Below are 15,536 nucleotides of genomic sequence, written 5' to 3'. Positions count from 1 at the left end.
TTGCTGGCACATGAACATAACATCCAGAACCAAGGATCCTCACATGCTTTACTGAAGGTTTATGACCTGTCCATGCTTCAACAGGTGTAACTCCCTTTAAGGCTGAAGTAGGAAGTCTGTTTATAAGATAAATTGCTGTGTAAGCAGCTTCTGCCCAGAATTCATTTGGGAGCTTCTTTTCAGCCAACATACATCTTACCATCTCCATGACAACTCTATTCTTCCTCTCCACAACACCATTTTGTTGCAGGGTATATGGAGTTGTGAGTTGATGCGAAATACCATACTTACTGCAAAATTCTTTAAATTCTGTGGAGTTAAACTCAAAACCGTTGTCAGTTCTGAGAGCCTTGATCTTGCAACCACTTTGAGCTTCAACCATCCTTTTGAACTTCTTGAAAACATCAAAAGCTTGTGACTTACTTTTGATAAAATAGATCCAGGTACTCCGAGTATAATCATCCACAAAAAGGACAAAATATTTATTCTTGTTCAAGGATTCCTTCTTCATGGGACCACAAAGGTCACTGTGAATGAGTTCAAGCTTGTTCTTCGCTCTCCATGTGGCTTCAACAAGAAATGGAAGTTTGTGTTGCTTCCCCATTTGACAAACCCCACACACTTCATTTGGGATCATTACATCTGGCATATTTCTTGCCATGCCTTCCTTACATAATTTAGAAAGAGCATTATAGTGAAAATGACCAAATCTACAATGCCACAACTTGGATTCATCAACAGTTACATTACATGCATCTTCCTTTTGGATATTAAAATTTAACATGAAGGACTTGTTGATCATAGGCATCCTTGCAGTTAAAGAGCCTTCTTTATCATAGATGTAACATGTATTTCCTTTGAAAAGAACTGAATAACCATTCACTAGCATTTGAGGCACACTTAGGAGGTTATGAGAGAGTGAGGGGACATAAAGAACCTGATTAATATATCTTGGCCCAACCTTGGTTTGAACCAAAATAGTTCCCCTTCCAACAGCTTCAACAAATTGACCATTTCCAAGTCTGACTTTGATCTTTACAGACTTGTCCAGGCTATGAAATAGACTCTCCTTCTTTGCCATATGACTTGTGCAACCACTATCAACCAGCCATGTATGAGAATCAGTTTTAGATAATTGCGAGGCAAGAAATACCTTTGCTTCAGGCTCATTTTCTTCTTCTTCTGTGATATTTGCTTGTTGAGTTGCCCCCCCTTTGCCTTGAGCTTTTTTCAGTCTGCAATGTTTTTCAAAATGGCCCACCTTGTTGCAAAACCTACATTGAATGGGAGGCTTGCCTTTGTATCTGCAATCTTCCTCTTTGTGGTTTGTTCTAGTGCAATGTTTGCATGGTGGATAGGTTGACTTTTTGTCTGAATCTGCAGAAATCTGCACGCCTTTCCCTTTGTCTGAACTTCCTTTTGCAGGTTTCTTGCCATATCTTTTGTCTTGCTTGCCTTTGTCCCTTGCTTGGAATGCTCATTCGACATCATCTTCTTCATCTCTAATGCTTAGCCTTTTTTCAAAGGCATAGAGCTTACTGATCAGTTCTGAAATACCAAGAGTCTTGGGATCAATAGACTCTTCAATGGCTGAAATCTTCGATTCATACTTCGTTGGTAGGCTGACAAGAATTTTTTCAATAATATTTTCTTCTGAAAAATCTTGGCCCAAAAATCTGATCTTGTTTGCCACATCAAGTAGCCTGGAAGTATATTCTTTAACACTTTCTCCTTCCTTCATTTTCATGAGATCAAATTCCCTCCTTAAAGTTCTTAAATTGACAGACTTCACTCTGTCGTTGCCTTCAAATTCCAGCTTCAGTTTGTCCCACACTTCCTTTGGAGACTTAATATTGATAATTCTTGTGAAAACTGCCTCAGAGACAGCCTGGTGAATGCAGGTCAAAGCTTTTGGTTTCCTTTGCTTTGCCTTATCATGAATTTTAATTTGATTGAGAGTAGGATTTGCAGGTAGAGGAGGTGGATTAGAATCAAGCTCCACTACTTCCCATAGATTGAGGGCTTCGAGATATGCTTCCATCCTGAAAGCCCATAAATGGTAGTTGTTACCATCAAACCTTGGAGGACCAGACCCAATCTGCTCACTTGAAGACATTTTGGAGTTAAATGAACAGATCCCTTAAGAATACGGCTCTGATACCACTTGTCAATTAAAGATGAAATATGTTGGCAAATACACCAAGCAAAAATGAGAAAATACAACTCTGCCAGATTTCTCTGTTAAAACATAAACATCTTTCCATTGCAATCAAATGAGAGTTACAAAGCCATTTATATACTAGTGACGTAATATATTAATGCTATGAATGTGGACTAGAATATTAATAATAACTCAAATTCCTAAGAGACTTAATACATGCATCCAGAGAACTTATCAACTTCCTAATCAATTAAGCTTTATCTTCAAGATTCTTGGAATAATTCTCAATTAACAGCCTGTAGCTCCTCTTTGAATCGGACCCTTGTCCAGAAGTGCTTGCCATTATGATCTAATCTAATAGTAGATAAGAAATTTCATAGCATCTATCAAAATTCTGAAGTTAACAAATTAAGTATAAGCAACGTGACACTAATTCTTAATAATCATTCAAAAAGAAAACAATAAAAGCACGGATAAGAGTGTATTCCATCTTCCAATCGGACATTCCAACTTCCAACAACAGTTACAAATTAATGAAAATTTACAATTATAGTAATAAAATATCTAAGAGAGCAAGAGTTCAAAATTGAAATTTCTGATTCCAATATACAACTTAATGGCAAAGGGAGCCCTGTTGCTTGAGGGAGGAAATGGCTTGCATGGGGAGGGAATTAGGAGAGATGGTGGAATGCCACTAACTCTCAAAAGTCTTCCTCTTGCCATTGGGTTGCACATGCATGCCACTATCTCCCTTAATTCCACGCGTGGCCCCCCTATGCCAGCCACATGTCTTCCACTGTTGGAATTATATGAAGCTTCCACGGCGTCGTTTTGCAGGGGCAGGATGGTCATTTGGCAACCCGCACTGGCTGCCCAAAACGTTGCCGTTTTGGGCCCATGAGTTGGACGGCCAAAACGGCAACCCTCCCTTGCCATTTTATCAAGGCGTGCCTTCTCTTCCTTTGTTATTTTGCCTGCTTCCATTCCGATCGTCGTTGTTGCCTATATACGATCGCATCCCCACAACTGTTTTCCTCTATTTATTTTCTACAGTGCCTCGAGATTAGAGAATGCATAGCCTCCAATTTGTGTTGCCTCTTTTAGGGTTTGCTTTCATTCTCTGCAAATATTTTCTCTCTATATAGGTTTGATACAAACCTTTTCTCTCTAGGGTTTTACCTCTAATATGTAGTTTTGTGGTTATGGGGCACCTTTGATTAGAGAGTTATTTATTTGTACAGTGAGTATACGAGAGTGAGGTTTGTATATTGAGCCTGTAATAATCTCTTTCCAATAATGCAGTGAGCTCTCTTTACCGGAACTTAAGGTGGGCGTAAGTGGACCTTGACACTAGTAGTACTATTGATGATTTTGACGAAAAAGATTATTTGTGCCATGGTAGAATTTTGAGTGCATTGTCAAAAGAAATCTATAATATTTTTTGCACTACTAAAATTGTTATTGAATTGTGGAATGCACTTGAAATGTCAAGACTCGTTCTCGGATTTACCCGTTAGCATAGGAAGTTCGAGGGAATATTCATTCAAAATGGATACAGATACAAAATCACTCAAAATTTTTCATTTTCAAATTCTCTCACTAACAATAGGAGCCAAAATAAATTATACAACATTTCTTACACCATCATCTTCGGCTTACCACCCATACATTTTCAAAATAAGGGCACAAAGATTTTAGATACATAATGAAATACTCTACTCATGCCCTCAGAACTATACTCATGGATCTTGAGAGTGGGACATCTCTGTACACATCTAACCAGGACTCACCTCAATTAACCATTTTCCCCTTTTCTGAAATGACAAAACAAACAAAGATAAGTCACAAGACTCAACAAGTATATAGCAAAGGAAAATATCAATAGATCGATATATGAATGTATGAATAACTCGAAGTCAAGGAAAAATTATTACCTGACATCTAGACATCAATTGGATTTATGCCTTCTACACTTGACAACAACATCCTCAAAAAAAATATAATTTCTTACAATTTATCAAAATACATTTTCAATCTCATAAGATAACCATGTACATGTGTAATAGATTGGCACACAAGGCCCATTTAATCACATGCATCATATATACATAAACCACATACAATCCATACCATGTGGTTATATAACACGTTACTCAACCATAACATAAATGCATATATACACATATATGGTCTTTGAGGCCTACATAAAGTACATACACTGGTGTCTAAAACCCTGAATACAAAGCTATCAGCAGCCAAAGACAGACTATCAAATTAATCACATGAGCCCAACTTTAATAGACTAAAAAATTGTTCTAAATTGTATTAAAAAACATTGGTCAACCACATCTTAAGTTTGGTTGACTAAACTCAACTACATAAAGTTTACAAAATTTGTTGTCCAACTTTAATTGACTATACATACGCTTTGGTCAACCAAACTAGTTCTTTGAAGAAAACCCTCGCACTACAACAAAAATGATTTGTTGAGGCATCTTTTTTAGGGTATTTTTTAGAAAGTGTCATCTAAAATACCATTTTAAGGCACAATCTAAAAAAGTATCCCAATACAATAATTTTAATGAGGCACAACAATTAAGTGCCCTATAAAATACCATTTTAAGACACAATTTAAAGAAGTGCCCCAATAAAACAATTCTAATGAGGCACGACAATGAAATGCCTTAATAGACAAATATAAGTGTCTTAATAGATAAATCTAATAGGGCAGAATTTTTGAAATGCCCCATTAAAATAATTCTAACAAGACATTCTGATGAAGTGCCCTAATAGACAAATCTTAAGTGCCCCAATAGAATAATTCTAATGAAACTTAGACATACTATAAAAATAAATATAAGCACATATATTAATAAGATGATGTGTAGATTAGGTGGTTACACGTGTCCAAGAAGAATGAAAGGTTCAGGGTTCAAGCTGAGGGAGAAGTAAGTTAGAGTTAAGAGAAGGTCTTATGGGGGATATAAAAAATAAATTTATAGTGATTTTTTAGGCATTTTTAAGTGCCACAATAAACTTAAATTTATAGTTGTTTTTGAGACATTTGTAAGTGTCTCAATACGTTTTTGGGCACAGTTACACGGGGCATTATTATTAGTGCCCTAATGGTTAAAATGCCCCAATAAACTATCTATTAAGATATTTTTAAATGCCTCTTAATTCAAAATTTGTTGTAGTATCGTTGCCCCAAGCTTGGTTGACTAAAATAGAATTTTGGTCGACTAAACTGTAATTAATTTAATAAAATTTAATATTGACTTCTAAAACTTTTAGCAAATATTTTTAATGAAAACATATGATCGTTTTAAGCATTTGAATTTACCAAAACACCACAAAGAAAACTAAAAATATTTGCTTTTTTTTCATATAAGATTAGAGCATTTAAAAATATTTTTCAAAAGACCATTCGTTTAAGAAATATTGCATTTGTTATCATTGAAAATCACTAATTCTACCCTGGAGATTAACAACTTTACTCATGTTATTAGTTAATCATTTAAAAATATAAAAAATATCCTAATTTCTCGTTTCCCTCCACACCCCTCCCTGCTTTCCTATTCTATTTCAGCTACCATGGTTGAGCCAACCATGGCTAAACCTACTTCGATTATGGTACAACCTAGTGGGTTTATTTAGTCACGACAGATTGACGGAAAAAAAAAAAGAAAAATTTTTAACTTTCAACCATGGTTGAAAACTAAATCTAATCACAATGGAGTTCATAATGATGCCATGTAGGTTTGGCCATCGCTACTTTCTCTTTTCTTACTTTTTTTATAAATTCTATATTTTTTTTTTTTTCATCTTCTCCAACAATGATGATGATCATATTTTCTTTTGTAATTGATAGTCTGTCTCCAACGTTGGTTGAATCCTAATGCTAAGGTCTTGAAATAGATAGGGAGATTGATTTTAAAAATGCAAACGGTTAAGTCTTAATCTTTTTAATGCATGGTAGAGGAAGAGGTAAATCATATCAAAGGTCACAAAATTTTGGTGTCTTTTTTAATTTGATTACTAAATTTTAATTTCTTTCAAAGTGATAACAAAACTTTAAAATGTTTTACAATATGGTCACTAAAGTGATTTTTTGATAATTTTCACCAAAATTGCTAATGTGGTAATGGCCACATCATTGCCACGTAACAATTTTAGTTAGAAATCATCAAAAAATCACTTTAGTAACTATATTACAAAATATTTTAAAATTTTGTTATCATTTTGCAAAAAATTAAAATTTAGTGACCAAATTGAAAAAAAAGCCAAAATTTTGTGATTTTTGGTGTAATTTACCATAGAGGAAGTCTTGTCATTTTTAAATACTCATGGGACACCACTTGTACTTTTATTAAATTTTAAAGATATTGATTATAATTTAAGCTTAATATATAACTAGAGAGAATGGGAATGAGTGAAAGGAGAGGGTGTTGATGCTTTCATTTAAAAAAAAAAAATCAAATTGAACCAAAATTTCTTATTTTTATATTTTTAACTTAATTTTTTAATCAAAATTTAAAATATGATAGAAGTGCATACGGCACATTGCGTTACTTTTCTCTTATTTGGATGTTTTAATAATGAAAGAAGAGAGAAAATTATCTTAATTTATCATTGAATTTAGAAAAGAATAACTTACTTTAGGAGATTGAAGGAATCCGATCCTATTTTCAATAATTTTTCTATTATTTTTTAAAAATATTTCAAATAAACATAATTAAAGTTATTCTTGATATTTACATATTAACGAAATGGAAAAGTTAAAACTACAAGGAATAAGAACCTAAGAATGAAAGAGACAAAGTGAGAGGCGAGAAAGAGAGACAGATAGACATAGAAGGAGAAAGATGTTTAAGATTAAAAGAAGGGTTTTTCTAATCAAGAGAGAAGAGAGAGAGGACCTAAGATTAATAAAAGGTTCTCATGTTTTTAACACAATTCATTTTGGGTATATTTTGGTTCAATTTTTAATTAACTTTGATTCCAATTTTGGTTTTATTGATTTTTTTTTTTTTTTTTTTACATTATGTACAAACTAGAATGGGATCAAGATTCTTGATTTGCCAAAGTTGTGAACTAAATATGAATAATGATAAAAAAAGATACTAAAATTGAATCATCTTTCACAAAACTTGAACCAAACAAATTTTTTGAGAGAGATAGATAGGCATAAAGAGAGAAATATGATTCAAGTTGAAAGAAGAGTTTTCCAAATCCAGAGAAAAGAATGAAATGGCTTAAGATTAATAAAAAGTTTTCCCATTTGTAACACAATTCATTTTGGTTTGATTTTTAATTAACTTTGATTTGGGTTTTGGTTTTATTGATTTTTTTTTGCTCTACAAGCTAAAATGGGATCAAGATCCTTGATTTGTCAAAGTCTTGAACTAAACATGAATAGTAATAAAAAATAAAAAAGATATTAAGATAGAAACATCTCACAAAACTTGAACCAGACAAATTTTCTTCCTTAAAGTCGGATTCAGTTTCTCAATTTTGCAACTCATTTGCAAACCTCTTACATAAAAGATTTCAGCCCTTTACTATTCCTATCCTTGGCAGTTTGTTAAATTTTTTTTTCAATTTTTGTTTACTATTTTAAAAAGGGTAAATCAGAAATGAAAAAAGAAATCAAATGGCTAGTCTGGTCAAATTTTAATATTTAGTCTACTAACAGTGTGATAACACCACAAAAATAAAGGAGATTTCTATAATTTATGAAAATTAAGTGGTAATCACTGCATTTTTCATATATTTGGAGAGTATTACACGCAATTTTGAGTCAACAACTTTGTACAAACTGTCAACCAATAGCGTCACCTATTTCGGCTGCCTACGGAGCCCAAAATGGGAAGTGAACTGGACAGCTTTGTGGTGCTCTGAGTGCAAGTCATTTTTAAAGTGCGCGTCTGGATCTCAAGAAAGAAAGAAAGAAAAAGGGAGAGTGAGAGAGACAAAAAGTTGAGGCGGCAAGACAAGAGAAAATGGCCGGAGGGGGTTTCGCCGGGGATGGCCACGCCGGGAGCTTCACCGGCCGGTTGACTGCATCCGTTGTGATCACCTGCATCGTTGCTGCTTCCGGCGGCCTGATATTCGGCTACGATATTGGAATTTCAGGTCTCCTCTCCTCTTTCCTGCCCTGAGTCTTTCTTCATTTTCGTCTCTCTTTTGAATCTATCCATCCCTTGAATGGTGAAGAACGCGTTTGACTTTTCTTTTGAAGAATTTCTTTACAGAAAGTATCATCAAAATAACCTTAGCCAAGTGGTCTTTGAGAATTTATAAATTTGAATTTTATAAGCCCTGCTCTCTTATTAAATCCCGAATTAATGGTATTTTTCTTCCTCATTTTCCCGCCAAAGAAGACTGTCCTTTAGGAGACCCCTGACATCTAATTTGAGATATTAAATCTGAAATAGGAATAAAATAATATTATCTTAAATAACACTTAATTGAGGTTTCTCCTAATGTTTTAGATAACTAATAAAAGTCATTACATTACTCTCCATTAGGAGCGGATCTGGGGCAGAGCTGCAGCCCCGCCGCGCCCCCCCCCCCCCCGGCGGGGGAAATCCGCCCCTGATTATGCTGCTGTCTCTTTGATTTTCTGAATATTCTTTTGTTTAAAAAACGATTTAGTTGAAGTATTATTCATTGACTGCTAGGTGAGTGGTAATAGCAAGCCATCTACCAAATTGAGAGAAACCACCTACCAGATGTCGTGGACCTCGTGGTAGTTGGCATTTCTTGTCAGGGTCGGGTCGGGTCGGGTATTATTCCCCCATCTCAACCCCGATGTCTTAAACTTGCCTTATAAAGTTTATTTAAAAAAATCCAAATCATTCAAAGTTAAAAATAAAATCAGAGTACTATCAACAATAAATTAAAGTGTCACGAATATAAATAAAATTTACTTAACTAAAAAAAGAATATAAATAAAATAATAGCTTCATAACAATAATAAACAATAGTAAAAATATAAATAAAGTTTATAATAACTATATAAATATAATTTAACAATATTTATATTTGTTGAGCCAAATTAGGGCATGGTAAATACATACCATCTCAGTCTCAACCCCAATTTAAAATCTTTTTTTTTTTTTTGGTTAAAATTTAATTTTATTATTTTTTATCAAATTGGGCTAAAAAAATTCTTATTTTTTATTTTTAGGGGGTGTGACAACAATGAAGCCATTTCTCCACAAATTCTTCCCATCGATACTAAGAAAGGAAGCTGAGGCCAAGACAAACGTGTATTGCGTGTACGACAGCCAAGCTTTGACGGCATTCACGTCTTCGCTATACATTGCGGGATTGGTCGCATCCTTGGCGGCCAGTCGCCTCACGGCGGCGTTGGGCCGCAGGAACACCATGGTGCTCGGAGGTTGCACCTTTCTAGCCGGCGCTGCCGTCAACGGTGGCGCTGAGAACGTTGCTATGCTCATTCTGGGTCGAATCTTGCTCGGATTTGGGGTTGGCTTCACTAACCAGGTAACTGGAATTGGATTTGGAGTTGGTAAAGTAATAGGTGCAATAGTTAAACGTTTTGTTAACTTCATCATTAACATTGTAACAATGAAGGCAACTCCTCTTTACCTCTCGGAGATGTCGCCGCCGAAATGGCGCGGAGCGTTCAACACCGGCTTCCAATTCTTCATCGGCATCGGAGTCGTTACAGCCAATTGCTTGAACTACGGCGCCGCCCGCCTCAGCTACGGCTGGCGACTCTCCCTAGGCCTCGCGGGGGTGCCGGCCGCCATCATGACAGTCGGCGCACTCTTGATCACAGAATCTCCAAGCAGCCTCGTGGAGCGCGGTCGGCTGGACGAGGCCAGGCGATCTCTGCGCAAAGTCCGCGGCCGCAGCGCCGACATTGAAGCCGAGCTAGCCGATTTAGTCAAGTGGAGCGAGATGGCCAAGGCGGCGAGGGAGGAGCCGTTCGTCAGCATATTTGAGCGGCAGCATCGGCCTCACTTGGTTATGGCCGTCTCGATACCGTTCTTCCAACAGGTCACCGGAATTAATATCATTGCCTTCTACGCGCCGGCTCTGTTTCAGTCAGTGGGATTCGGGAGCGAGTCGGCTTTGATAGCGGCGATTATACTTGGATTGGTTAATCTCGGCTCCATCCTCGTGTCCACGGTGGTTGTCGACCGCTTCGGACGGAGGCTTCTGTTCTTGCAGGGCGGCGCTCAAATGTTCATCAGTCAGGTATGCAATTTAGGTTTCCTCTGCCTCCAATCCAGAAAAACATACTAACTTTGTTTCAATTTTTAAAATTTTACTAACGAAGGTGGCGGTGGCTTGCGTGCTCGCTGAGACGACGGGCGTTTCCGGCGAGAAGCACATCTCCAAGGGGAGCGCCATACTGGTGCTGGTGCTAATGTGCGTCTACGCCGCCGGGTTCGGCTGGTCTTGGGGGCCTCTAAGCTGGCTGATTCCGAGCGAAATATTCCCGATGAAGATCCGGACCACCGGGCAGAGCATAAGCGTGGCCGTGAACTTCGCCACCACGTTCGTGTTGAGCCAGACCTTCTTGAGCATGCTCTGCCACTTCAAATTCGGCGCTTTCCTCTTCTACGCCGGCTGGATCGGTGCCATGACCGTCTTCGTTCTGCTCTTCGTGCCGGAGACCAAAGGCATTGCTCTCAACTCCATGGGCGCGGTTTGGGAGCGGCATTGGTACTGGCGGAGATTCGTTCAGGCTCAGTCCTAGTAATTAAACTGCTGCCCGGAGGTGTTGTATCCAGGTCCTATGCCACGGCTACCCGCATAAAATCTTCTTCTTTCTTATTTATCGTTACCTCTGCATGTTTAGAAATTACAATATATATAATAATCAGTAATTACCAAAAATATAAATATATATCTACAAATTAATATGTAATTGTTATATTAGCACAAATATGTCACCACACACCCATGGTAAATTGAGTGTTTTAAAAATTAGACCTAGTTTCAAAAAAAAATTACTTGAAAGTTGGTTTTAATATAATGAAACAATAAGTATGAATCAAAATTTGAAAAACTTGGAAAAATCAAAGCGAATAACAAAATTGATACAAGCAATTTATAGTAATTCAACTTAATCCAGCCTAATCCATTATCTTAACTTTTTATTAAGAATTTCAAAAATCACTAAAATCTCCACTCAAATTCAAGTAGGTTTTTTAGCAACCATCTAGGCAATTACAACCTTCAACTTGCACCAAGTAAGCCCTCTAGATATATCGATAGGAAATATACAATAACAATTATAAGGAGATGATTTAAGAGATATATCTCTTAGTTACAATGTCTCTCAAATAAATATATAAAAGTTAAAACAGAATTATATAAATGATATATGTAGCCCTTTGAGAGAAAAATAAAATATTTTGAGTACTTGAAGAAGAATGATATAACTTTGATATTTGCACAAATTGTCAATGAAGAAACTATTAACATATTCTCTAATCGGTCGATTATTTCCATCGAGAAATTTGAAAATTTATCTTGGCTTTAGCAAACATTAGATATTTTTGAAAATATGTCGACTTCTTTCAACAAACGATCAAATATTTTAAACAATAAGTCGACTGTTTTTGGAAAAGGTCGACACTATATTGTGGCTTTCGACAGTTTTTAAACTTACACAAAAATAACAAAGAGTGTGAAAAATCTTTTGTCGACAATTTGCAAGAACTGTCTATCGACTGTTTTTCTTTCAAAGCTAAAAGTGATCAACTTTATTCTCAAAAAGGTCGACAGTTTTTGAACACTTTTTCAACTTATTTGTCTAAGGCACAAAACAATCGATGAGAGATAAACAATTATCGACAATTTTGCCTTGAATCTTTTAAAAAGATGGTATGGCTTTGATATACTATATACGCCAATTTATTTGATTTCAAAATTGTTTTTCTTGGATGGCATAAATGATGTTTCCAATACGACAAATTTGCCATTGATGATTTTGTATGCATTGACAACACATTTGTATCAAACATTATCTTTAGGTAATAATGGGATTTTTCATTTTTAACTTTTAAATATATAAAATGTATTTTATTTTGAAAATTTTAAAAATCCAAAGTCACGAAATTTTTTCATCATCAAAATAATATCAAAAGTAAAAATAACAATAATTACCAAAAAAATAAATATAAAATAGAAATATATAAAACTATATATTTGCCAAATAAAGTAAACATATATTTATATTTTCTAAAAAAGTATATATAAATATAAAATATATTTTCTAAAATACAAATATAAAAAAATCTAGAAATCTAAATATATGTAGGGTTGGTAATGGTTCGATTTGGTTTCGATTTTTGTCAAAATCATAACCAAACCAAACTTAACTTATACTACTAAAACCAAAACCAAACTATTACCCATTGATTTTAAAAATTAAAAATCATAACCAAACCATTCGTTTTCAATTTTAACCATGATTTTTTTAGTTTGATCCATACCAACAATCAAAAACAAACTCTTGCAAATGGCATTCATAAAAAATTTTGACAACTCCATAACAAACAAAGACAAACTCTAATAAAGTTACATTTTTCTTGCATAAAGTTATAAATTAACTTCAAACTTTTTGGATATAATTATTTGATTGATAAAAATAAAATAATTTAAGATTAAGTTTTATTTTTATTTGTTAATTACTTTATAAATGTTAAATATTTTATATATTTGTAATGCATTAGGTAAAATACTTATAAAAAAATATATTAGTCAATATATATTATGTGTATATATAATATATTAAATAAATAAATATCTATTATATATGTATATTCGGTTCGGTTTAGTTCACTTATCCACATATTCAGTTCGGGTTTTGATTTGAATTTAGTGAAAACTATAATCAAACTATACTCGTTGAAATAATATTCGATTTTTGCCCAAATCAAACAATTACCCATTAAACGACTTTTAACCACATTGACTGGTTTGATTTCGATTCAGTTTCCCAGTGTTTCGATTGCAATTGTCATCCCTAAATATATGTAGGTAGATATACAAACAAATCATATATATATAAATATATTTCTAAAAAATAAATAAATACAAAGTAAATACATATTTATATTCTCTTAAACAAATTTTATTTACAAAAAATATATATGTATGTATGTATCGCTTGTTCGCAACATACTCCAGGAGAAAATAAGAAAAATCTTGTTAATGATCATTGCATATGAGGTTAACCTTATGGATGAGAGAGAGAAAGAGTTGGCCGATGAAGATAGAAGATGAGAGAGAATCTTTTACAAGAGTGAGTAGAATTGGAGGGTAGTTTTAAAAGTTTGATAGGCATATTTTTAAGAGAAATTCTATTAGCAGTCTGACAAATTATTCTTCATAGTCTATTCCTTGCAAAATTATTCATTAATTTTTAAATTTTTATTTTAACCCCAACCTATTGCCTCCTCTAACCACCCCGACCATCGCCTCAACTCTCTCTTTTTCTCCCGCACCATATACACATACAAACACATACACCATATATATATATATACACACTCACACACACATACATATATGTATGTGTGTGTGAGTGTGTATATATATATATATGGTGTATGTGTTTGTATGTGTATATGGTGCGGGAGAAAAAGAGAGACCTAAGGCGGTGGTCGGAGAAGGTAATGGGTTGGGATTAAAATGGGAAGTTGAAAATTAATGCATAATTTTGCATGGAATGGGCTGTGAAGAGTAATTTGTTGGGCTGTCAATATAATTTCCCTATTTTTAAAGGTGTTGTTGCATGTCCCATGTGGGAAAGTGTTAGGATCTCAAGTTTCAACCCTTGAGGCTCAGGCCGTACCCGGCTCGGACAGCAGCACGGGAGTTGGCGCAATTGGCGAGAGTTCTCAGCGACCCGATAGCAGTGACAAGCATGCTGCGCCAAGTGAGGCCCTAACCTACCAAGCAGTGCACCAGCAGGCGCCATCTGGGGCCCCAGCCCAGCACCAACATGCACAGTCAGCCCACAGTGCAGCCACAAAGGGCCAGCCTAGCCCAGCATGATGAAGCCCACCAGACCTGGCCCATCACAAGCCCAGTCCAGCAGGCCCATCAGCCCATTTCGTCCAACCATTAGATGAAGACCAAGAGCCAAGTCAGTTCACTTGATCTGACTCCTTTAATAGATACATAATTGCATACATTATGTATTTCCTTTAATTGCTCTTTTATTTTCAGTATTCATGTATCTCTTTATTTCCAACATTGATGCATTGCATTATTGCTTGCATTCATGTAGATGCTTAAGTTACAAATCTGCATTCATGTACTTAGGCATCTAAGGGGTCATTGCCAGCCACTATATAAGGCTTTGATCTCCTTTCATTTGAGGCTAATGAAAAATCAAAAACGTAACCAGTGAAGTGTTCTTCACAATCCCGATTTCTACCTTCTATCCTGTGATAGTTAGGCAAAAATCACCCTTCCGGGAACCAGGGCATCCATCAGAAAGTCCCTTCAAAATAGTCAATGGACTAAAAACAAACATCATTTCAAAGAGAACCTTTTTAAGGTCTGACCATATGCCCTTGAAGAACCATCATTCGTTGGGAACTAGTTTCTCATATTTGCATATTATAGTTTCCCCTTACTTAGCCATGCTCTTGGAAAGAATTCAATGAGACACGTCTACTTGTATTACCCCACATTACCTTGTAGCAACATGACTCGCCTATTTTAGGTCATTTTTCTTTCGAGGAACCTTTCCTATGATAGGGGTTTTTCTCAAAGGCCCTTCCAAGCTTAAATCCTGGATCACGTTGAGTACGGTGAAAAAAATCACGTTTTCATGGAAAAGCTCACCGCACCTCTGCACATGAGTCTCATGTGTTCTTATAGTCACCGACCGTCAAGTTTAAATACCCATCGACTCTTTCATTTTAGGGGTTTTTTTCCCAAATTCTGGAGACTCTTTTAGACATTTGACTCCAGCACATTCACGCATCTAGAAATGTTTTAGAGATTACACATCACTGCGTATCTATCATATTACTTTTTATATTTTTCTACACATAACACATTATATCTGTCATCATCACCATGTCATTGTCTAACTTAAATATCGGAGGGCTTACGCTCATGTACTTGTTAATTGTTTTTGATCTTGTAAGACTTCTTCTATTTACGCCATGATTGTTGTCATCCTTGACGAAGGTCTACTTGATCCTTATGTAAGGGGATTGCTGTAATTTTTGAAAATAAAAGGGTGATCCATGTAATAATTTCACTAAATTTAAAGGAAGAATTACAATTCAAACGTTGACTTAAAATCCAAATGTTGGAGCATATCCGGAGCAAGTGAAATACATATACAGCATTAATTCAACTAATG

At 35.3% G+C, this 15,536-nt stretch overlaps 2 protein-coding genes across 2 annotated transcripts; one reads left to right on the top strand and one right to left on the bottom strand.

Annotated features, from left to right (window-relative positions):
* Window positions 1–1,477: 1,477 nt before the first annotated feature.
* LOC127807703 (uncharacterized) lies at window positions 1,478–2,116 on the bottom strand. The gene has a single exon (XM_052345742.1). The coding sequence runs from the start codon at window positions 2,114–2,116 to the stop codon at window positions 1,478–1,480; it is 639 nt and encodes a 212-aa protein (XP_052201702.1).
* A 5,895-nt stretch (window positions 2,117–8,011) lies between these two features.
* On the top strand, window positions 8,012–11,062 carry LOC127807264 (sugar transport protein 5). The gene is made up of 4 exons (XM_052344964.1): window positions 8,012–8,296; window positions 9,354–9,673; window positions 9,764–10,393; window positions 10,476–11,062. Exons 1-4 carry the CDS (start codon window positions 8,164–8,166, stop codon window positions 10,896–10,898), a joined length of 1,506 nt encoding a protein of 501 aa, XP_052200924.1. The 5' UTR covers window positions 8,012–8,163; the 3' UTR covers window positions 10,899–11,062.
* The last annotated feature ends 4,474 nt before the right edge of the window (window positions 11,063–15,536 follow it).

The sequence above is a fragment of the Diospyros lotus genome, chromosome 8, assembly GCF_014633365.1.
Source record: "Diospyros lotus cultivar Yz01 chromosome 8, ASM1463336v1, whole genome shotgun sequence".
In the NCBI taxonomy this organism is placed as follows: Eukaryota; Viridiplantae; Streptophyta; class Magnoliopsida; order Ericales; family Ebenaceae; genus Diospyros; species Diospyros lotus.
Note: the sequence above shows the minus strand (reverse complement) of the source record. Positions and strands in the feature narration are given on the sequence as shown.

Coding starts and splice junctions, on each gene's coding strand:
- LOC127807703 (XM_052345742.1), bottom strand. CDS start 2,116: ATGTCTTCAAGTGAGCAGATTGGGTCTGGTCCTCCAAGGTTTGATGGT.
- LOC127807264 (XM_052344964.1), top strand. CDS start 8,164: ATGGCCGGAGGGGGTTTCGCCGGGGATGGCCACGCCGGGAGCTTCACC. Junction 9,674..9,763: donor GGGTTGGCTTCACTAACCAG/GTAACTGGAATT, acceptor GTAACAATGAAG/GCAACTCCTCTTTACCTCTC. Junction 10,394..10,475: donor CTCAAATGTTCATCAGTCAG/GTATGCAATTTA, acceptor TTACTAACGAAG/GTGGCGGTGGCTTGCGTGCT.